Source organism: Cervus canadensis, chromosome 5 (genome assembly GCF_019320065.1).
Source record: "Cervus canadensis isolate Bull #8, Minnesota chromosome 5, ASM1932006v1, whole genome shotgun sequence".
Lineage (NCBI taxonomy): Eukaryota > Metazoa > Chordata > Mammalia > Artiodactyla > Cervidae > Cervus > Cervus canadensis.
The window spans coordinates 100,280,575-100,302,543 of record NC_057390.1 but is presented as its reverse complement, the minus strand read 5'-3'; the positions used below and the strand labels follow the sequence as shown (position 1 = coordinate 100,302,543).

The 21,969-nt window shown below is 63.2% G+C and overlaps 1 protein-coding gene across 1 annotated transcript in view; it reads right to left on the bottom strand.

The window, feature by feature from the left end:
• LOC122442539 (collagen alpha-1(V) chain) overlaps positions 1 to 21,969 on the bottom strand; it is a 156,435-nt gene that overhangs the window by 7,043 nt on the left and 127,423 nt on the right. Inside the window, exons 73-92 of the mRNA XM_043470391.1 lie at positions 21,766 to 21,873; positions 20,679 to 20,732; positions 20,475 to 20,582; positions 19,217 to 19,270; positions 17,365 to 17,472; positions 16,775 to 16,828; positions 16,448 to 16,501; positions 15,632 to 15,685; positions 15,010 to 15,063; positions 14,098 to 14,205; positions 13,940 to 13,993; positions 13,795 to 13,848; positions 13,433 to 13,540; positions 11,428 to 11,481; positions 10,547 to 10,582; positions 10,110 to 10,163; positions 9,368 to 9,623; positions 7,727 to 7,839; positions 4,526 to 4,594; positions 903 to 1,136 (exon numbers count right to left, since the gene is read on the bottom strand). Coding sequence (XP_043326326.1) covers positions 903 to 1,136; positions 4,526 to 4,594; positions 7,727 to 7,839; positions 9,368 to 9,623; positions 10,110 to 10,163; positions 10,547 to 10,582; positions 11,428 to 11,481; positions 13,433 to 13,540; positions 13,795 to 13,848; positions 13,940 to 13,993; positions 14,098 to 14,205; positions 15,010 to 15,063; positions 15,632 to 15,685; positions 16,448 to 16,501; positions 16,775 to 16,828; positions 17,365 to 17,472; positions 19,217 to 19,270; positions 20,475 to 20,582; positions 20,679 to 20,732; positions 21,766 to 21,873 — 1,788 coding nt within the window. The remainder of the gene's footprint in view (positions 1 to 902; positions 1,137 to 4,525; positions 4,595 to 7,726; positions 7,840 to 9,367; positions 9,624 to 10,109; positions 10,164 to 10,546; positions 10,583 to 11,427; positions 11,482 to 13,432; positions 13,541 to 13,794; positions 13,849 to 13,939; positions 13,994 to 14,097; positions 14,206 to 15,009; positions 15,064 to 15,631; positions 15,686 to 16,447; positions 16,502 to 16,774; positions 16,829 to 17,364; positions 17,473 to 19,216; positions 19,271 to 20,474; positions 20,583 to 20,678; positions 20,733 to 21,765; positions 21,874 to 21,969) is intronic.

Here is a 21,969-nt window from a genome sequence, read left to right as displayed (position 1 = left end):
GGCAGTAAGACCAGCAGGATGGTGATTCCTGGTGACCCTCCGACTTCCAGCCTCGGACAGGCCACACGGGAGACCCATCTGAGGGTTTCTCCAGGACTGGGCACCGTGCACTGCTGTGCTAAACATCTCCCAGGATCCCAGGACAGAAGGACCCAGCTCAGATCTAGGGGCTGACCCTCACTCTGGGGGGCACATGTAGGGGTGCAGGGGGGCAAGTACAAGGTCCAAGGAGTGAAGGCAGCCCAGCCCTGGCCGGCCTCTCCGGTCTGAGCAGAGCCTCCTTCCTAGAGGGCGGCACAGGGTCCAGGGAGGGGACCCAGTGTGAGCTGGGGATGTCATGAGAGTGGGCAGTTCCACTGCCCGCTCTCTGCAGACATCTCCCAGGATGGCCATGTTCTCAGGGGGCTCAGCCTCAGCTCCGGCCGTTCCCAAAAAGTGGAGGCGTCTCAACTTCCGAATCGGACCAAGAGCACTTCACAGCACCCCAGGCTTTGGGTCAGGGACCTGGGCTCGCCCTCTCCAACCCCCAGCACCTCGGGAAGGTCCCGCTGTGGGCTACGGAATTCCACGTCCGCCAGCCACCGTCAGCCCTCACTACGCCCGGCACATGGCAGGTGCCTGGGAAATTCACAAAGAGCAAATGACTGCCCCGCAGGAGACGGCGCCAGACGTCGCACCCCGCCACGCCCTCGACGACGCCACGCCCCGCTGCCCCGCCCCCGCCCCGCCCCACTGCCCCAGACGCCACACCCACGCCCCGCCCCCCATGCCCCGCCGCCCCGCCCCCACCCGACACCCCGCCCCCGCTCCCCCCCCCGCCCACGCCCCGCCCACGCCCCGCCCCACCCCGATGCCCCGCCCCACTTCCCCGACGCCCCGCCCCGCGCGCAGACGACACTCACGGCGCAGCCGTCCACCAGGGCGCGGATGTAGGGGCTGTTGTCGTAGGACATCTCCTCGTCGTTGGAGCCCAGGAAGCGCATGGCCTTGTCGTAGCTGCCTGTGGCGGCGTCCTGCCAGGCCACCGACTGGTAGCAATTGTAGGTGATGTTCTGGTGGGCGGAGGCGCTGAGCAGCCGCAGGAAGGTCATCTGGACCACGCCCACGGGGTTGCCCTCGGCGTCCACGTAGGAGAGCTGCAGGGCGACAGGACGGGGGCTCAGCAGGGTGGGGACTCGCGGCCTCGCAAGGCCCCTCGTCCACACGGGCGGGCTTGGGAGCTTCAGCCCCGAGCTGTCTCCTCTGGAGTGTGGGTCATGCCAAGCGCCCCACCTGGAAACAAGCCACACACCCGGGCCCCCAGGCCAGCACGCGCTGGCTCTCTGTGGGGTTCCCTGGAACAAGTGAGCCCGGCCTCGTTTCCTTCAAGGACCCAAGTAACCCACCCACTCCTTGCCTGGCTGATCCCTACTCAGCCTCTGGGGCCCAACTCATATGCTTCCTCTTCCAGGAAGCCTGCCTGGGTTAGACTTCCTCACCCAGCGTGGCCTGGCTCAGTGTCCATCTTTCCTTCTGGCTGGAGGGCCCTCCACGCCAGCACTGGACTCCTGTCTGGGGGCCCCTGGGGCCTGGTCTGTGGCCCTCCTTGGACCGAGAGTACCCTGGGGACAGGAGCCTGGCATGCACAGCTCTATCTCTGTGCTCTGAGATCAGCATAAGGAAGGTGCTCATTAGATGATGCTGACCACTGGCTGGTGGTCGCCGTGATGTACAAAGACCTGACGGGGGCCGTGAGAACTGGACACCGAAAGGGCACGAGGCCTCGGAGAGGAATGGGACGGTTGGGCACGAGGTGTGGGGTGCTTGGCCAGCAGACAGGAAGACCAGCCTGTGAGAGGGTCACAGGCCATGTGGCCGAGAGCCAGAGGCCTGGAGGGACTGGGCACTTCCCTGGAGCATGAGGGGAGGCCTCTGCTGCGCCCTCCCCGGGCGTTCACCCAGGAGAGACCACAGTGGGTGGGGTTTGGCCGAGGGGTCAGGGGGTCAGCCTTGCCCATGTGAGCGGGCAGCCTGAAGTCGGGGTGAGACACCCGTAAGAGAGGGCAGGCTGGTTCCCAAATGACTCCTCGGCGTCACTGGCTGGGAGCTCAGCCAGGCCCATGCTGGGCACCCCGAGGGACAGGTCAACTTCTGCACCTTTTCAATGACGGTTCTGTGAGCTGCTGCGCCCGGCAGGAGCAGGGCCTCCCAAACCCCTGGGACAAGGCAGGCCTCTCCTCCCCGAAGGCCCTCCTCTCAGACCCAGCAGAGCGAGCTCGGCCCGTCCTGGGTCCCCATCAGACAGGGGCGGGCGAACGTCAGGGCCTGACATCCCAGGTCCTCCCGAGACACGGCTGCTCCATCTCTGCTCTGCTTCAGACCCCGGCGCCCGGTTCAGCCAGGCAGGCGCATTGGCTTCCCCCAAGCACGCAGAGGCAGCTTGGTGCCTGGGATGCCTGCCCCTGGCCGGGGACACCTGTGACCAGCTCTGACACACGCCCTGGCCGCTCTGCTCAACAAGAGGGTTGGAGCCAAGTGTAAAACCTCCAGAACCAAGAAGAACCAGAAGGGATTACAGACGGTCTACTCTACGTGGAAATCCACGGGAAGGGCCCCCAAACACCCATGCTGATCACACAAGGGGGGCTTGAAGTCACTACTGCCCATGTATATAGAGATATCTGTGTAAGGACGGCTGATGGCGGTGAGCCAAGCCCGGCTTCCTACTCCTCCCCACCTGGGTGGGAAGGGCATGGAGCGGCTGGCCAGCTCCCCACATGGCCGCCGGCCGCTGACTTCCAGCCGGACCTTGAGGAGAGAGAGGGGATACCAACCGCAGTCGGGGCCATCGGGTGCTCCTCCTGGAGGGAAGGTGACTGACTGGAGGCAGGAGGCATGCGCAGAGAGAGGCGGGGGGCAGTGCTGGACGCAGAAGGACCTGAAGCCCCAGAGCCGGGCAGGGGTGAGGCCCAGGCTCCGCCCACCCCGAGACCCCCGTTGGCATCTCAGAGCCCTGGCGTGAGCCCCTCCCCTCCTGGGGGAAAGGGGCCGTGCAGCATCCCTTTCATGACGCCCAGGGCAGCCGGCCCAGAAAAGCGCCTATTTCTTCAAGGGGGGGGACCTCATCTATGCCCTGTGACAGTCACGGGCACCTGGAAATGATGCGGCCGAAAAATGGAGGCAACATGCTGCCGTCCCTGGGACCGTCCCTCCACCTCCATTCTTGGTCAAACAGGACGTGAGGAGGAGGTGGGCTCGGGTCGGCAGCTGAAAGTGGGTGCTCTGCGCCCTCGTCTGCGGAATCAGGCAGTGGGCGTGGGGGATGAGGGCCCCGTCTGGAGAAGCCCACCAGCCCGGCTGCAGAAGGGACCTGGCCCTGGGCCCTCCTCCTCCTGAGTGCTGCGCCCACCCACCACCATCCGCCAGGCTCAAGTGCCCTGGGCACTGCCCTCCCAAGGGGTGCCCACTTCAGATCCTTCTGCATGCCAGCGGCTCTGTCTTGAGGACAGCCCCAAGGCGGCGCGGGGAAGAGAGTCAGCAGGAGGGAGGGGGCGAGGGTGCCTGGGTGTCCGCACAGAGACAGGAAGCCCACGGCGAGGCAAGGCGAGCGCAGGCCTTGTGTCTAGAAAAAGCTTCGGTGACCGGGGCTCGAGGACACGGGCGTGAGCTGTTAATAGTGAGCACGTAGCACCTCGGGGTCTAGGATCACGGTCCCCGGGGTGGACCACTGGATGGCCCTGCTCTGAGTCCCGGGGGAGAGTGGCCCTGGGCCCCTGGGGAGCTGACCAAGGGCGGAGGGTCAGGCCCACGCTGTGGGCCCGAGAGCTGCTTCTGAGAAAACAAGGGCGTCCTTCAAGGGCGGCCGGGTGGACCCGGGCCGAGGAGAGAACGCAGGAAGCGAGGAGCTCTGGTGGCACCTGCCGCGTGACCACGTCTGGAACCTGGGCCTTAAGCTCATTGGGAAGGGGTCACAGAACTCTGCACTGGGCCCCAGAAAGGGGCCTGAGTCGAAGCCCCGGAACGGTCTGGGAAAACGCTCTACTGGGCGGAAGCAGTCATGGCCCTAGGGGATCAGGTGTGACTGGCCTCAGTCTCTTGACCCCTGGAGACCCACCACGTCCAGTCCTTTCGGGGGACGCCAGCTGCCTGCACCTCTGGATGGGCCGTTTTTTAAGACTGGATCCCCAGAAGTTAGCACAGGGGCTGGACGGTTTAACGGTCCAGGGCCCACCCCATCCGAGCTGCCCACTAGGACTGAGCGAAATAAACCCTCCAGTCCTGGAGTCTCTGGTCTCGGTTCCTGGCAGCCCCCGGCGGGGGGCTCTGAAAGCCAGCCTCACGCCCTCCACCTGAGCAGACAGCCGCCCGGCTGCCCTCGGCTAGAGTGGACCCCCGTCGGCGCGGCAGGAGGGGCTGGCCTGGGCCTGGCGGTCACGGCGGCGGAGCAGCTTGGCCAAAGGGCGAGAGCAGGTGCGGCGCTGGGGGTCCGTCCCATGCAGAGCCGAGCCAGGCCGAGCCGCGAGCAGGCGGCCGCGGGGCCACTTACCAGCGACCCTCGCTTGTACTGACTGTACCAGGTGGCGGGCTGCTCTTTGGGCCAGCGGGCCATTCTACTCTGCAAGATACGAAACGGGCGGGTTCAAACCACACCGCACACACGGCGGAGGCCGTCTTACCAGTTTGCCACGCTTGAATTCACTGAACCAGGAACCCGGGTTTTCTTTGGGCCAAGAAGTGATTCTGGCCTAAACATCGAGGGGCAGGCAGGGAGGGAGGGAGAGAAACAGAGAGAACGACAGCGTTACTTCTGCCTCCTCGAGAGACGCTCCCGCGTCCTGCAGGCGCGCCGTCTCCCCGCCGAGCGGAGAAGCCGCGAGGCCGGCCAGCCCTTCGGGCGCCCCCATCTCCCCTTGAGCTGGTGCTCGCTCTGGGTCAGGCCCGTGACCGCCGCAGGGACTGGCCCTGGTGCTTTCCAGGGGTCCACGCCGGCTCCACGGGCAGGATCAGAGTCTGCATCTGATCACTTCCGCGTGTCCAGCACACAGAGCCTCGCGCTTTGCGACTGCAGAGACCGATCTAGGGGCATGGCTTCATCTCCAAGGCCTCTCCCTGGGAACACAGCGGGCAGGGGACCCTCCCAGGGTCCAGCCAGGGGTGAGGTGTACACATGTTTCCTGCCTGTGATGTGTGCATTGGTGGCATGTGTGGTGTGTGTGCCGAGTGTGCGGTGGGGCATCCTCTTTGGGGAGAGCGCCCATGAGTCCAGCCGGTTCCCAGCAGGTCCCTCGGGTCCTCTGCCCGTGCCGGGGGTCCTGGGCCCCATCCCCGGCTCCTCTCCTGAACTGGGCTCACGCAGGGGAGCCCGAGCAGTCGCCCCAGGGGAGGGCCAGCGCGCCCAGCCCACCTCCCGTCCTGCAGGACTCTGCGCCCGCTTCCGAGCCTGCCACTCTCACTGCTGTGCTAGGCTAGCGTGAGGACCGCGTCCTCCCGGAGCAGGAGCGGGGCTGCAGGCGGCGGGGGGCCTCACCCAGACCTTTCCTCCCCACCCCACCCTCCTGCTGCCGAGGGGGCCCTGCAGCCCGGGCGACTGGGCACAACGTCTCCACCTGCCCGAGGCTCCCAGCCCGTGGGCCCGTGGAGGTCAGCACACGAGCAGAGGAAGAGCAAGGAGCCGCGGGGCTCACTCAGCGCCCCAGGCCCACCGTCCGCCTGGCTCCACCACCAGGGAAGGCTCCTAGGGGTTCCCCTGGCTCCCCGGCAGTGAGGCCGTCTGCAGAGGACAGACAGCAACACAAGGACATGAAATGGCATTTTTCCATCTGAATTTCCACCAGCACCTCTGTCAGAGGCAGGGCCAGGGTCTGGGTTTCCTCGTGACCCACAGAGGTCTTGCTGCTTGAGTGTGTTTCCCCAGGATTTAAAATCCCAGGTCGGGGGAGCGTGAGCATAAGCCAGGGTCCCTGAGTGTCCCGGTCAGCGCAGGCCCTGCTCCCACGGCCCCGGGGGGTGCTGGCGCTCCCGCGGGGACGGTGAACCGCAGGGACTGGCACCGCGGCGGCTTCCCTCAAGGGAAGTGGCTCTGGGCGTTGAGGACACGGGTACCCGACTCCTGCCGGGTGCGACCCTGGACCTGCGTGGCTCCAGGACCCCGCCGCCCTCGGCTTGCGGCAGGGACGGGGAGCCGTCAGGGCGGGACATCCTGGAGGAGGGTCTGTCCAGGAGGTGCAGAGGGCACTGCGGCCCAAGACTGCACCGTCTTCCCAGGTAGAGACCTCGCCCTCCTTCCTCACCTGTTCTGGGCTAAAGAGTGCCCGGCTTCCAACACGTGCTTGAGAGAAGGTGACACGTGCCAGCCACACACACCTGTCCCTGCATGCCATCCACAGGCCACCCACACGCCATCCACACGCCATCTACACGTCATCTGCATGCCATTCACACATCACCCACACGCCATCCATGCATCATCTGCATGCCATTCACACATACCCATATGTCACCCACATGCCACCCACACACCACCCACACGTCATCCGCATGCCATTCACACATCACCCACACATCACCCACACACCACCCACATGCCATCCACACATCACCCTCACGTCACCCACGTCACCCGCATGCCATTCACACATCACCCACATGACACCTGCATGTCACCCATATGCCATCAACACGTCACCCACATGTCACCAACATGCCATCCACACATCACCCACATGCCATCCACATGTCACCCACATACCATCCACACGTCACCCACACGTCACCCACATGCCATCCACACATCACCCACACGCCATCCACACATCACCCACATGCCATCCACACATCTGCATGCCATTCACACATCACCCACACATCACCCGCACGCCATCCACACACCACCCACACATCACCCGCATGCTATTCACACATCACCCACATGCCACCTGCATGTCACCCGCACGCCATCAACACACCACCCACACGCCACCCACACGCCACCTGCATGGCATTCACACATCACCCACAGGTCACCCTCACGCCATCCACATGCCACCAACACATTACCACACACCATCCACACGCCACCCACACGTCACCCGGATGCCACCTGCTACCATCCACCTGCCACCCACACACCATCCACACACCATCACTCACTATCCACATACCCTGGTTTACACCTGTCCACACACACAGAGACACCACCACAGAGGCGAGGCCTCTAAAAGACCACAGGTGACTCCGATTGACACCTTAGAAAATCTCCATGGATCAGGACCTCACTAAACAGACTATAAAGGAATGTACTGTGCTCAGGAGCAAACACCCTTGAAGCTGCCACTAAGAATTTCAGCAAACGCCACCTTCTACGAGATGTATCTGGGTCACTTGGCCCTAAAAGTCCTTTCATGGGCTTCAGGCTGGTCTGAGGTCAGGACTACAGGGTCATTTTGGGGAGGATCTGACCAACCAGTGGTGGAAATCCTAGCTTTGGGGGTAGTTGGGGGAAGATGCCCATGAGCCAGGCACTTCTCAACCTTCCACAAACGAGACTGCACCAAGCCCGTCTCATTGCTAGAAGTTTCTCCTCAAAGAAAACTTAAGTCTATTTCTGGAGGAGAAAGCTTAATTTTGGAACTGGTTTTCATTTCCTGGTTTCAGCTTCTGGTTTTCACTCCTGAAACTGCATGCATGTGACACAGCGGGAGCCGCAGCCCAGCCCACTGGGAGAGGAGGTGACGGGGGCGGCACTCACCCCCTCGGACTTCTTGTCAGGGAAGACGCACGTTGACCCCCCAGCCGTGAAGTTGCAGTAGACCTTGAAGGAGTCCCGGGAGCAGCCTTGGTTCGGATCCACCCAGTATTCACCTGCATCACAGGGTCGGGGTCGGGGTCAGGGTCAGGGTGGAGGTAAGGGCCAGGGTTAGGGTCCGGGTCGGGGTCGGGGTCAGGGTCTGGGTCAGGGTTGAGGTCAGGGTCAGGGTTAGGGTCCGGGTCGGGGTCAGGGTCGGTGTCAAGGCAGAGGTCAGGGTCAGGGTTAGGGTGGAGGTCAGGGTCAGTGTCAAGGCAGAGGTCAGGGTCAGGGTTAGGGTCCAGGTCGGGGTCAGGGTCCAGGTTGGGGTCAGGGTCTGGGTCAGGGTCAAGGGTCAGAGTGGAGGTCAGAGTCAGGATTAGAGTCTGGGTCGAGGTCAGTGTCAAGGTGGAGGTCAGGGTCAGGGTTAGGGTCCAGGTTGGGGTCAGTGTCAAGGTGGAGGTCAGGGTCAGGGTTAGGGTCTGGGTCGGGGTCAGGGTGGAGGTCAGGGTTAGGTTCTGGGCTGGGGTCAGGGTTGGGGTTGGGGTCAGGGTCTGGGTCGGGGTCAGGGTTAGGGTTGGGGTCAGGATTAGGGTTCGGGTCAGGGTCAGTGTCAAGGTGGAGGTCAGGGTCAGGATTAGGGTCGGGGTTGGGGTCAGGGTCAGGGTCAGGGCCGGGGTCTTGGTCGGAGTCAGGGTTAGGGTCAGGGTCAGGATTAGGGTCCGGATCAGGGTCGGGGTCTGACTCAGGGTCAGGGTCTGGGTCAGGGTCAGGGTTAGGGTCGGGGTTGAGGTCAGGGTCGGGGTCAGGGTCAGAGTCTGCTTAGGGTCAGGGCTAGGATTCAGGTTGGGGTCAGGGTCAGGGTCGGGGAGGCGGACTGTGAGAGCTGCCCCCCGGACGGTACAGAAGCAGCTGCCACCCATCATCTAGCAGTCACCGCGCACGCCCTGGCCTTGGGCAGCAGCACGGCCCCCTTGGGGCTTCCCAGTGGCCTCCCACTGTCCCTGCTGGGCCCACGGGGCCACGGGGCCAGACTGGTCCCCAGGAGCAGAGCTGAAGCGTGAGGGCCACGGGGCATGGCTCTGGGGACCCAGGCCTGGGAGCCCAGCGGTGCTCTGGGAACACTCCTAGAGGTTCACGCACGTGGGATCAGAGTCAACAGAACGGGACTGGTTTGCATTTTTATTGTGTCCTGGCGTCTAAGCAGTGCTTCCCCAGGTGCAACAGCAAACACCAGCCCAAGGACTCTCACTGACACGGACGGCAGCCGTGGCCGGCATCATGGCCGTGCACGCACGTCCTGATGGGGACGTGTTTTACCCCCATTTACAGATGTGGAGCATCGGCTCTGGTCAGAGCAGATGACTGCCCGACAATGACTGAGCTTAGACTAGACTCCGCTCCATGTGACCCCACGCCTCGACCTCTTTCCTGGGCTCCCAGGGCGGCTTCCCCTTCTCCTGCGATGCCTCGAAAGGTGACAGGGGAGAGGCCCCTGCACCCCCGTCCCCTCATGGAGGGGACCTGAACGAGGTGCGTGCCCACCCAGGCCTGGGTCCCTGCCACCATCCCCTCCGTGCGTCCCCAGGCCTGCGGCCGCCCTACCGTCAGGGAAGTCAGGGTGGCAGAGCTGGAGGTCCTTGCAGGTGCGTGCGGGGTTCTGCGGCGTGCCCAGCGGCCGTTTCATCTGCTCGATCTCCAGCTTCAGGGAGTTGAGCGAGCCGAAGATCTCCTCCATGCCGTCCGCGTAGTCCATGTACTGCTCGCCCTCCGCATCGTCCATCAGCTGGCTGGCATCGATGTTCCGCCGGGTCCTGGAGGCCTGGATCGGCAGGGGCTGGATGACCTCGCCCGGGGGGCCCTGGGTGTGGAAGAGGGCAGCGGTGGGTGGGGCAGGGCAGGGCAGGGCCCACTGCCAGGGCCGCTGCTGCAGGCTGGGCTGCAGGCGCCTGTCCATCTCAGCAGTCTTCTTCCCTTTTCTGTGTCACTGGAACATTCCACACGATCCCACGGGGCCTTGCCTAGTGCTGCCCGGCCCCCGCCCAACACACGCATGCATGCACACACACACATGCATATGTGTGCATACATACCTGTTCACACAGAGGTATGCAGGTGTGCGCGCGCACACACACACACACGTGTGCTCACCCTTCATCTCTCCCCAGCCAGACTTCGGAGGGCGAGGTGCCCTGGGCTGGCCTGTGTCCGGGGACAGGCCCCGCCCCACCACACGTCACACACGCGGTTCAGAATGTTTTGGGATCGAATCACACAAACATGCTTTCCACGATTCCCCTGGCATTAGGGGAATCCCCAAACTCCCGAGTCCTCAAGGGTTACTCACCGGTGGACCAGGGGGTCCTGGCTGGCCTGCCTCACCCTTCGGGCCAGTTGGACCCTGGGGAGAAAGAAACCAGAATCAGCCATGGTCACGGAAGCCTGACGGGACCTGTCCACCTGGAGATCCAGAACGATCCCCGGGAACACGTGGAGAGGGCAGAGGGGCCTGTCAAACGTGCTGGGCGCCCCCAGCCCCAGATGTGAGAACCGGACAGCCCGAGGGGGAGCCTGGGGGACAGAGCCCTTCGTTGTGCGCAGGGAGCCGTGGTCTGTGGTGACTCAGGCCGGAGGCGGGCTCAGGGCAGCCCGGCCCCACAGGAGGGGCGTCAACCACCAGCCCCGAGAGGCAAGGGGGATGGGGGACCCCGGGAGGTTCTCAGCCCACAGCCTGCACCCCCTCCAACCCCGGGCCCGGGGGCTGGTCAGGGCGATACCACTTACCGAGGAACCCTTAGCACCTTTTGGACCAGGGGGGCCCTGTGGAGAGGGGCAGGGCATCAGCGGGGTTGGCCCCTTCCCCCCAGGCCCCCGGCTGTGACCCACACCCCCGCAGCCCCGCCTCCCTTCAGCCTTCCTCCTCCGCCTTTGGCCCTTCCAGGAGTCTGAGCTTGTATCTGCTTCACAGGGAGGCAGGTGGGGGAGTGCTCACTCACATGGAGGCCGGGGGTCCTGTGGGCCCCAGCCCAGCCCCCCATCCTCCGCGGCAGGGAAATCGCAGCTCAGGCAGCCCAAGTGAGAAGCAACAGGGGCGTGCTGGCCTCGGAGGCCCTGACGTGGAGCCCCCGGCCCCTCCCGACAGCCTGCCACGGGGCCAGTGGCAGAGAAGCTGGGGCCACCTTGGGCCACGTGGACCCAGGCCCGGGTGGAGCTCAGAGGTCAACTGGTTTTGGGTGAGAAGCAACTCAAGGCTCAGGGACGTGTCCTGGGTCTCCCAGCTGCAGGGGGAGGCCCCAGGCTGGTGCCTGGAAGCCGGGACCCCAGCTCCTCATGTCCGGGCCAGGCTGGCCCTGCGCGTGCAGACAGTGAGGGGCCAGGAGGGACCGGCCGCTGTCCTCACTGTCCCCAAAACGCCTACAGAGGACTGTCCACATGCCCTAAAATGCCTGGAGATAGAGGCTCGCCCCCAGCTCCCGCACCTGAAATCAGGGCCCAGTGACCCACTTCCTGATCTCCATCGCTCAGAACTCGGATCAGGGATAATGAGCAGAACAACCCAGGGGGCCCGCAGACCCCACTCTGGGGCCCCACAGCTTCCCCATGACCACTCCCACCCCGCTCCCCCAGAACAACCCAGGGAACCACCCACCCCTCCAGATACGCACCGGCAGGCCAGGGGGACCCGGGGGGCCAATCGGGCCGGAAGGACCGGTGATACCCTGAAAGGAGCAGAAATGCGGTCGTCATCGCCCGGATAGGGAGGGAGCCTGTCCTGCAGCCTTGTCCCCTGGCTCTCACTGGCCTCCTCCCACACCTCGGACACGTGTGAGCAGAACCCTCACTCCCTGCAGGGCCTGGTGGGGCCTGATCACCTGCTGGGAGGCCGGGCACCCCGGGGCCGCTGCCCGGCTGGCCTGGAAGGACCCCCGGGGAGCCTGAGCGTGAACCTCCCTCTAATGTCCTCGTGTGAACCATCCCCACCAGGTCCTGTCTGGCTGCCTGCTTTCTGCTCCCGCTGGGGGTCCACCCCAAGCATGAGCCCTGGGCAGTGGGCAGAGAGCGTCCTGGGGCCCTGTCTCTTCTGTCTGTCCATCCAGCCTCCCAGGGGCTTCCCCACAGTGGAGCTTGCATCCTCTGACTGACCCTCTCTCCTGGTCTAAGTGCCACATGTGCACACACATACACCCAGTGTGCTCAGGCATCATCTCCAGGGTGTGCCACATGCACACATGTAAGGCATGTACACACGTGTGCATGCACATACACCCAATGTGCTCAGGCATCATCTCCAGAGCCTACCGCATGCACGCATGCAAGGCATGTACACATGTGTGCAAGCACATACACCCAATGTGCTCAGGCGTCATCTCCAGGGCGTGCCGCACGCATGCATGCAAGGCATGTACACATGTGTGCATGCACATACACCCAGTGTGCTCAGGTATCATCTCCAGAGCCTGCCACACGCATGCATGTAAGGCATGTACACATGTGTGCACGCACATACACCCAGTGTGCTCAGGTATCATCTCCAGAGCCTGCCACACGCATTTATGTAAGGCATGTACACATATGTGCACGCACATATACCCAGTGTGCTCAGGCGTCATCTCCAGGGTGTGTCACACACATGCATGTAAGGCATGTACACATGTGTGCATGCACACACACCCAATGTGCTCAGGCATCATCTCCAGAGCCTGCCGCATGCACGCATGCAAGGCAGGTACACATGTGTGCAAGCACATACACCCAATGTGCTCAGGAGTCATCTCCAGGGCGTGCCGCACACATGCATGTAAGGCATGTACACATGTGTGCATGCACATACACCCAATGTGCTCAGGTATCATCTCCAGAGCCTGCCACACGCATGCATGTAAGGCATGTACACATGTGTGCACGCACATACACCCAGTGTGCTCAGGCGTCATCTCCAGAGTCTGCCGCGCGCACGCATGTAAGGCATGTACACATGTGTGCATGCACATACACCCAGTGTGCTCAGGCGTCATCTCCAGAGCCTGCTGCACACATGCATGTAAGGCATGTACACATGTGTGCATGCACATACACCCAATGTGCTCAGGCATCCTCTCCAGGGCCCGCTGCACGCATGTGTGTAAGGTACACCTGGCTAGGGCAGCGGGGGTTCACAGGCTGCAATGAGGCCCTGGGGCCTTGCTGTGGGGACGGAAAGGCAGGCCTGCCAGGCCCCCCCACAACCCCACGCACACCACCCCCTCCCCCAGCTCCCCGGCCAAGGAATCCACTGCCAGAACTCCTAGGTGCAGGCGGGCAGCCTCGCAGGCTGTTTTCCTGGCTGTGGTTTCCCGGGGGCTGGTTCCCAGGGAAGTCCAGGGTCAGGTGCGCATATACGGGGTCAAGGGGGAGCCAGGATGCAGCTGAGCGTCGTCAATGACCCCAGGATGTTCAGCTGGGACAGAGGGTCTTTCCGAGTGTGGCGGGGGGCGATGACCTTCACTGCGGAGGCCAGCAGGACCGTGAGGGCTGCTCAGGGCCTGGGCTGGGCTCCAGTTCCGCCCCGTCCCCTGTGCGCCTGGGTGAGCCCGGCCCTTCGGCTGCTCCTGCCCTGACCCCATGGACAGGGGACGTCCTTCCGGCTCTAACGAGCCTCGGGTCTTTGGACACAGAGCCTGTTCCACGCACCTGTTCTCCCTTAGGGCCCGAGGAGCCCTGGGGGCCAGGGAGACCGCGGTCACCCTTTTCTCCCTGTTCGCCCGGAGGTCCGATGAGCCCGATCAAGCCTGGGTGACCCTGTGGGAATGAAAGGGGCATTTGTGGTGGCAACGCCTCGCATCCGGCCCGAAGCTCCTGCAGGGGAAATGTGCCCGGGGCTGGCCTCGACAGCAGGCAACGGCCGGGTCTCCAAGCCACACGGAGCTGTTTCCTTCATGTCCCCACCCCGAGCAGGTGATGCATGGGGGGAAGAGCCAGACCTTGTCAGGTTGGAGGCACAGGGTCTCAAAGGGCCCGCGCTTCAACCACGCAGGCGCCTACAGCCCACTCACCTTTTCCCCTTTGGGTCCAGAGTCTCCTTTGAGGCCGGGGAGTCCTGGGGGGCCCTGTGGGGGAGGCGGGGGGCTCAGAGTTCTTGTCCCCAACCCCGCCCTCTGCCACCTCCTCTGGGGGCCCCTGGGGAACGTCCTGACTCACCATGGGTCCTGGGGGGCCATCGGGGCCCGGGGCTCCAGGGAGACCTTGTTCACCCTGAAACACAGTCGACCCTGCACATGAGCCCCACCCTGGCCATCCCCACGCCCCTCCCTCAGCAGCCGCCCCGCCCCAGGCCCAACCCCCCCGGGGCCACTCACCACTGGGCCGGGGATCCCTCGCAGGCCATCGGGCCCAGGCTTCCCGGGCGCCCCCTGGGGGCCGATGGGGCCAGTCTTCCCAGGAGGGCCTTCCAAGCCGGCTTCTCCCTGCAGAGAGGGCAGAGTGGGGCCCCGACGCTTGAGGCTATGGTCACCCCCGCCCAGAACCACTGCTCAGAAACCGCGAGGAGCCTTGGCGAGAACCCTGCGTGCCCCCGACACCCAGGGGCTGCCCCCAACTTTCCTCCCTGTAGAGGCTGCCCAGCCCCATCCTCTACCCACTGAAGACCTCAGTCATCCAGGCTCCAGCCGCCCAGCCATCACGGCCACCACGGCGGTTACAGCCAGCTCGGAGCTTAGGGTGGACACGCTGCATGTCCTGAGCAGACGGGGGCTGGGTGAGCTCCACCATCTCAGTCGACGCCGGGGCACCTCCACTCCAGGAGGAGGCACCCAGACCCCACCCAGAGCTCCTGGGCAGAGCGGCCACAAGGGCTCTGGGTGCTGGGCTGCACCCTAACCTCACCGCAGGGCACCCCACCCTCTCCTCTGCTCTGCGGTGGGTGCTGTCACCGTCTCTGCTTTGCAGGTGAGGCAGCCAGGCCCGGCCAGGTCAACGCCAGGCCCGAAGGCGCCCGGCATGGGCCTCCCCTCCCCCAGGCTGGCGGGGCACATGACCTGCAGTGCCCGGCCAGGGACCCCCAGGCTGGAGGCACAGCCCAGCTGCCCCTGCAGAGGACGGGCTCTCCGCCCAAGTCTGCAGAGAGCCGGCCCCCCTCCGCATGTTCAGCGTCTAGTCCCTCTCCCGCCGCACCCCAAGCGGCCACCATGCCCTCGGCCCACCCTGGAAGGTCCATGCACGCTCACGCCACGGTCACAGTCACGGCCGCAGCCGGGCTGAGAAGCACCTACCTTGGCTCCTTTCTCCCCCTGCCTGCCTTCGGGACCTGCGGGGCCGGGCGGACCCTGGAAGGTGTAAGAGGGCAATGCGTGACGAGTGGGCTCCCAGAAGCCAAAAGGGCAGCTGAGCACGTTGGGGGCACAGGCCTGGCAGGGCTGTGGGGCTGCTCCCAGGCCTTCAGAACAAGGCCCAGGGCCTCCAGTTCCAGAAAAGGCCAGCGGGCTGGGCTGGGCAAGGGGCGGGCACTCCGGTGGCCTCCCTTCCTGCAAACTCAGAGCGGCCACGGTCACCGCAGGCCAGCAACGGATGGTTCCATTTGCTGGATGATTCAGTTTGCTTGCTCTGACTTTTCTAAAGGTCTGACCCAGGGGAAAGGGGCTTTTTCAGCTTCGTGGGGGAGTTTTTTCTCCCATGACAGCCGTCACTGAAGGTGTCCGCAGTCAGCTCATCCTGAAAGGAGCAACGCATCGACCTGGTGGCTCTGAGATCGGATGCTGTGGTAGCAAGCTGAGCGGGGAGTGAGCTTCAAAGAGAAGCCCATTCCTCCTCCCTGGGGCTGCCCAGGGCCCCAGGGTCCGTGCAGGGCGGGGGAGGGGCAGTCTTCGTGCAGGGGCGCCCAGCAGCGTCACGTACCCTTTTTCCTGGAGGCCCAGATGGGCCTGGCTCACCCGTGGGGCCTGGTGATCCCTGGGGTGGGAGAGAACAGAGCGTTTAGGAACCAAGGATGTTAGCTAAGACCCGGCGGGGCTGGGTGGGTCCAAGGCTAGGAACACACAGAGCTTTCAGTCAGCCTCGGCCAGCCCCGAAACTGCCCATCTCATCTTCTGCAGAATCAGCCCTGAGTGGGGGTGGTCCCAGACTGCCCTGCCCTGCTCTCAGGCTGCAGTAGTGTGGGGGCCCACCCCACCTGCGGCTCTGCTACATCTGGGGAAGGTTCCCAGCAAGCCGGCCAGCACCCCTTCTGCAGAGGTGGACCCTGGGTCACCGGCCAGGAAGTGGTAGAAGGGCAGACATCTCTCTGGGGCCCTAAGTCGGTGTCCCTAAGCAGGCTCGAAGCAACATTTCAGAAACCTGGCATGAGATGAGAGGCACGGCCAGTGTGAGCTCAGCTCCAGAGGCTCTCGTGGGAAGAGCCTTTTGAGGAGCATGTCTGAACCCACCCGGCAGAAACAGGGGTCCTGACGATGCAGGGTGGACTTCTGGTGGGGGGGCGGGGTAGTCGCAGACACCGGGCTTCGTGTGCAGAGCCACCGTCGGGCCTGGGGGTACACTTCCCCTTCTGGGAGGAGGGTCCTCAGCTCCAAGGGTCCTCCCAGGGAGCTCATGGCCCCCGTGGTGGCTGGGTCACTACTTTAAAGCGACTGGGTGAAATGAACAGAGCAAGTTGCAAAGCCTGACACCTCCCCGAGAAGCTGCATCAGGGGCCCCAGAGGTCCTGGGTGGACTCACCGTTTGCCCGGGTTCACCGTCGTCTCCTTTGTCGCCAGGGGGACCATCTTGACCCTGTGGGACCAGAAGCAGGTTCCTTCTGCGCCCTTGACACACCCGAACCAGCACCCACTGGCCCCCAGTCCCAACCGAAAAGCCCAGCTCCACCCGGGGTGCCCGCCCAGGGAGCTCGGAGGGGCAACGCCTTTCCCCGCGCACTCCTCAGAGCAGGGGTGAGCACCGGGCCCTGAGCAGAGGCAGAACAGAAAGCAACCAGAAGGGAAAGACGGGCCTGGAGGCGGGTCACGGGCTGTGGGGACCCCCAGCTCTGCACCCTCGAGCACCTACCGCAGGGCCGGGTTCTCCAGGGGGACCGGGATCTCCGGGAAAACCGACGGGGCCCTGAAACAGAGTAGAGAAGCGTCGGTCACCTTCCCAGAGTGCGCAGGCCTCACGGGGCTGCATCCACACGGCCAGCCCATGCCTCCCGCCAGCCTGGCACCTCAGGGCCCCCCAGAGCAGGTGGCTCCCCCCAGAGCATCATTCCGTGTGCGGTGGGCCACGTGGGGCCGCCGCTCGCCTTCCGGAGGCCTCAGAGGGCAGCCTCCGGCCCACACGTCTGCTCCTGGGGCCGCGGTGACCCTGATCCTGGACCCTGAACTCCAGGACTCGCTACTCTGCAGACCCTCCTGAGGCAGTGTGAGGCAGACCGCGGCGGGGCAGGGTGGGGCACAGAGCCCGTTCCGTGCAGAAGGCGGCCCGGCCCACGGCCTCCGAGGTATGCCCCCTCCCAGCCCTTCTCTCCTCCTCCCTCCTCTGTTCTAGTTCAGGACCCAGGGGGTCACCCCAGACCCACAGGGGTCAGGCAGCTTCTGCACCCCCCAGGCCCGGGAGTGAGAAGGACCCTGCTGAGAGCCCCAGTGTCCCCCGGTACTCACGGGGCTGCCTTTGGGACCGTCGTCTCCGGGAGGGCCCTTGGGCCCGGGGGGTCCAGCGGCACCGGAGGGGCCTGACTCGCCCTTCTCCCCCCTTTCGCCTTTGGGGCCCTGTGGGGAGAGGTGGGGAGCGGGTTTCCAGAGCTGGCCTGCAGCCCGCCCAGCGCTGGTACCACGCGGAGCCCTGATCGAGGCCAGGCGCCAGGCCCCAGGCCCCAGGCCCCTGCCCCTGGGGGGTCAGCTGCCTCCAGAGCCCCTGCCCCTGGCAAGTCCCCATGAGTCTGGCCCCGCGGGCACCGCAAGGGGTCTTGGGGCCCCACTGGCGTCCTGGGGCTTCTGAGGCCGAGGCTCAGCTTCTAGGTGACGAGGGCAGGGCTGCCTCCTGACGAGACATCAGGCGTTGTGGACTCCCAGGGGCTGCAGCGACCCAGGCCGCCCCCCGCACCGGGTGTAGGGAGCCCAGCACACCTCTGTCCACCAGCCGCTCCCTGGGCCAGAGAGCTGCCCCCAGCGGGCCTTGAGAGGCCACACATCTGACCCGCAAAGGCCAGAATGTCCCAGCTCTGGGTGCACAGGTGGCAACACTGGGCCCACGCTTGTGGAAGCCTGTGACAGAGCCCGGAACACCATGGAGAGAGGGGCAGCTCACACCCGACTGTCCTGGGTGTTCATCACTAACATCAACGCGCACACACACACACACACACACTCACAGTCACACACACACGTACATGCATGCTCACACACACATATACATGCACAGTCTCACACACACACATACATGCATGCTCACACACACACATACACGCACACACACATACACGCACACTCACACACACAGTCACACACGTACATGCACACACAGGTACATGAACGCTCACACACACATGCACACACACACATGTACACGCACACACACACATGCACACTCTCACACACACATGCACACACACGTACATGAACACTCACATGCACACATGCACGCACACACATACACACACATGCACACTCACACACATGCACACACACGCACACACACATACACGCACACTCACACACATGTACATGCACGCTTACACACGTGCATGAACACTCACACACGTGCATACACACATATGTACACGCTCACACACATGCACACTCACACACATATGCACAGACACATGCATACACACTCACACACATACACACTCACACACACATATGCACACACATATATGAACACTCACACATACATGCACTCACACACACGTACATGCACGCTCACACACATGCACACTCACACATGTACATGCATGCTCACACATGCACACTCACACACACACGCACACTGACATGCATACATGCTCACACACATACTCACATACACGTACATGCACGGTCACACACACATACATGCAGTCACACATGCACATACATGCACACTAACACACACGCACGCACATATGCACACTCACACACACATGCAGACACACATGCATGCTGACACACACACATGCACACTCACACACATACACATGAATGCTCACACACATGTGCACTCACACACACATACACGCACACACACGTACACTCACACACATGCACAGTCACACATACATGCACACTCAGAGACACATGCATGCTCACGCACACATACATGCATGCTCACACACACATACACATGCACAGTCACACACACACATACACTCACTCCCCACCACACTCCCTCTTTTTTCCAGCAGTCCTGTGAAGGAGGCACAAGAGCAGACACAACTCCCATTTCATGGACGGGAAAACTGAGGTAGAGTGGGACCCTCCCACCCGGCACTTGTTCACACCACACCCCACCCCTCCCCAGAGCCCACTCACTCACCGGGGGGCCCCCTTCACCGGGAAGGCCAGGCTCTCCCGCTTCGCCAGGTTCACCCTAAGGAGGAAACGCAAACAGCAGTGAGGGCAGAGGTCCCAGCACCAGGCGTTCATCAATCGTCCCCGACACTGGGCGGGGGCGGGGGTGGGACAGCGGTCACCGTCCTCTCGGGAGCTCCCAGCACTGGAGGAGACACAGGTGAGGAGTCCGGGACACAGTGCTGGCAGTGACACACGTGGGCGGGGCGTGGAGAGAACGTGGGGTGTCAGAGGTGGCTCTCCCCAGGAAGGCACGCTCCCGGAGTTCCGGAGGACGGTCGGGAGAGGCCAGGGGAGGGGGCTCAGCAGGCGGAGGCGGATGGAGAACAGCACGGCGCCCTGGGTCTGCCGGCTGGAGGGACAGAGCCGGGCGGAGGCAGGGTGTCGCGGGGGGAGGGGTGTCGCGGGCAGGAGGGGGACGTGGCCTGCGGCGGGGAGGGGGAAGACGCGGCCCCCCCAGAGGCTGCCCGCCGTCATGGGTGGGCTCAGAAGGCATGCTCCTCTGTGACTCTCCTATCATAAAAAGGGAGCAGCAATGGGACACTGGTTTCAACTGAATGGCCAGACGTCAGCAGAAAGTTCTGGAAGGTGTGCAGGGAATGCAAACGGACGGGCACGCGTCCATCTCCTTCCTTTTACCCCAAGAAGCTGGGATTGGTGCCTTAAAATAGTGTGAACTCCTGGGCCCAGGAGGAGGCAGACTCTGGCACCGTCTTGCCCACCACCCACATGCGTGTAAGGCATGTACACACATGTGCACGCACACACACTCAATGGGCTCAAGTGTCATCTCCAGGGCCCACTACACGCACGCATGTAAGGCATGTACACACGTGTGCACACACATACACCCACTGTGCTCAGGCATCTGGCACGAGCCGGATCAGATGACGAGGACCCGGGGTTGTGAGGCGACAGGACTTGAGGGAAACGGGAGCTGAGACAGGAGCAACTACACACGTCAAGGACAGACAGCCACAGCTGTCGGAGCCGAATCTCGGAGCGGGGGTGGTGGCCTTTGCCGGGGGTCGCGTTGTGGGAAATCCCGCACAGGCTGCGGTGGGCGGAGGGCGGGGCTCCCAGGTCCACCGCATGGTCCTCCAGGTTTGAGATGCATGTGGCAGGAACAGCCCAGCAGTGCACCTGCGTGTCTCCACATGCACACGCACACACATGCACACACACGCACACACGCGCCAGGACAGTCACGGGGCGTGCGTCACCTTCTCTCCCACGGCTCCGGGGTTGCCTATTCCGCCGGGGGGTCCTTGCGGCCCGTCCGCACCTGGAGCTCCGGAGGGTCCTCGGGGGCCGGGGGGACCTGGTGGGCCCTGGAGGAGGGGAGCCGTTGAGCCCAGAAGAAAGGCAGGCCTCCCCCCAAACACCAGCTCCACCGCGGCCCACGCCCCACGAGCAGCCCCACTCACCATCTGACCCACGTCGCCCGTCTCACCCTTCTCTCCGGGAGGTCCTGGCAGACCCTGAGAACAGGAGGCCATCAGACACTCAGCCGGTGGGCATGGCTCCAGCGCCCCCCCCAACCTCCGCTGCCTCCCAGCTGAGTGCCCCCAAAAGCCTCGGGGATGTGCATTTCAGCTACGCATGGGGACGGCTCCGAGATCCCGTCTCAGAACTAGCCCGAGGAGAGAATCCGAGAAGTGGGCAAGGATTTATGGACAAGGTGCTTATTGCAAGTGTCCCATAAAACAATAAAGCCTAATGAGCCACCAGCAGGGAGCTGCCGGAATCAATTATGTCACCTCCATATGCTGGGACACAGGCAGTGACTAAGAGTCATGTTTTCGAAAATAAATAAAAGGTGACATGTTCAAAGAATATTTAATGGCATTTGACGTGACTTGTAACACAACAGGAAGCGGGACAGCCTAGTCCGAATGTTCTATACATGCAGCATGACTCAGATTTTGTGGAAACCAAACAGAACGATGCACATGCGTGTGTGTGTATGTTTGCACACGGGCACTTGGTGTGCACTCCCATGCACTCAGGAGCCATTCTGGTTCCCTTTTCGAATATCTATCAGTATTTTCCAACATTTCTACAATGAGCAGGAAAACAAACGTCACAGGATGAGAGAAGCGAGCGTGGGTGTGTCTGGATTTCTGCAAATTCACAGCTCTTCAGGTGTGTGGAGGAGCCCATGAAGCTCTCCTCAGTAACCCCATTTTTAAAAATTTTTATTGGCCTGCAGTTGCTTTGCAACGTCACATTAGATTCGACAGTACAGCAATCTGAATCAGCTCTGTGCATACACATATCCCCTCTTTTTTTGACTTACTTCCCAGTTAGGTCATAGACAGCTTAGAGCAGGGTTCCCTGAGCTACACAGTAGGTTCTCATTAGCTACCTGTTTTCACACAGTATGGATGGTGTATGCACGTCAAGAAGGGAGGGAGCAGGACGGGAGGGCAGGGGAGGAGGTGTGAGGGCGGGGCGGGGCACAGCAAACATGCGGGGAAATCAGCCCAATCATTGTGCCAACTCCGCTCTTACCTGCAGCCCCACGGGGCCCGGAGGCCCAGGGAAACCTCTCGGACCTTCGTCGCCTTTCTGCCCAAAGAGGCCCTGCTGGCCCCGAGGTCCCGGCTCGCCGTCGGCTCCCTGCGGGGAGACAGATGGGCATGCTGAGGACCAGAACTGGACCACGGCAGCTCGAGGGGTCGGCGTCTCCGAGGGCAGTTAGCCGCGGATACTCAC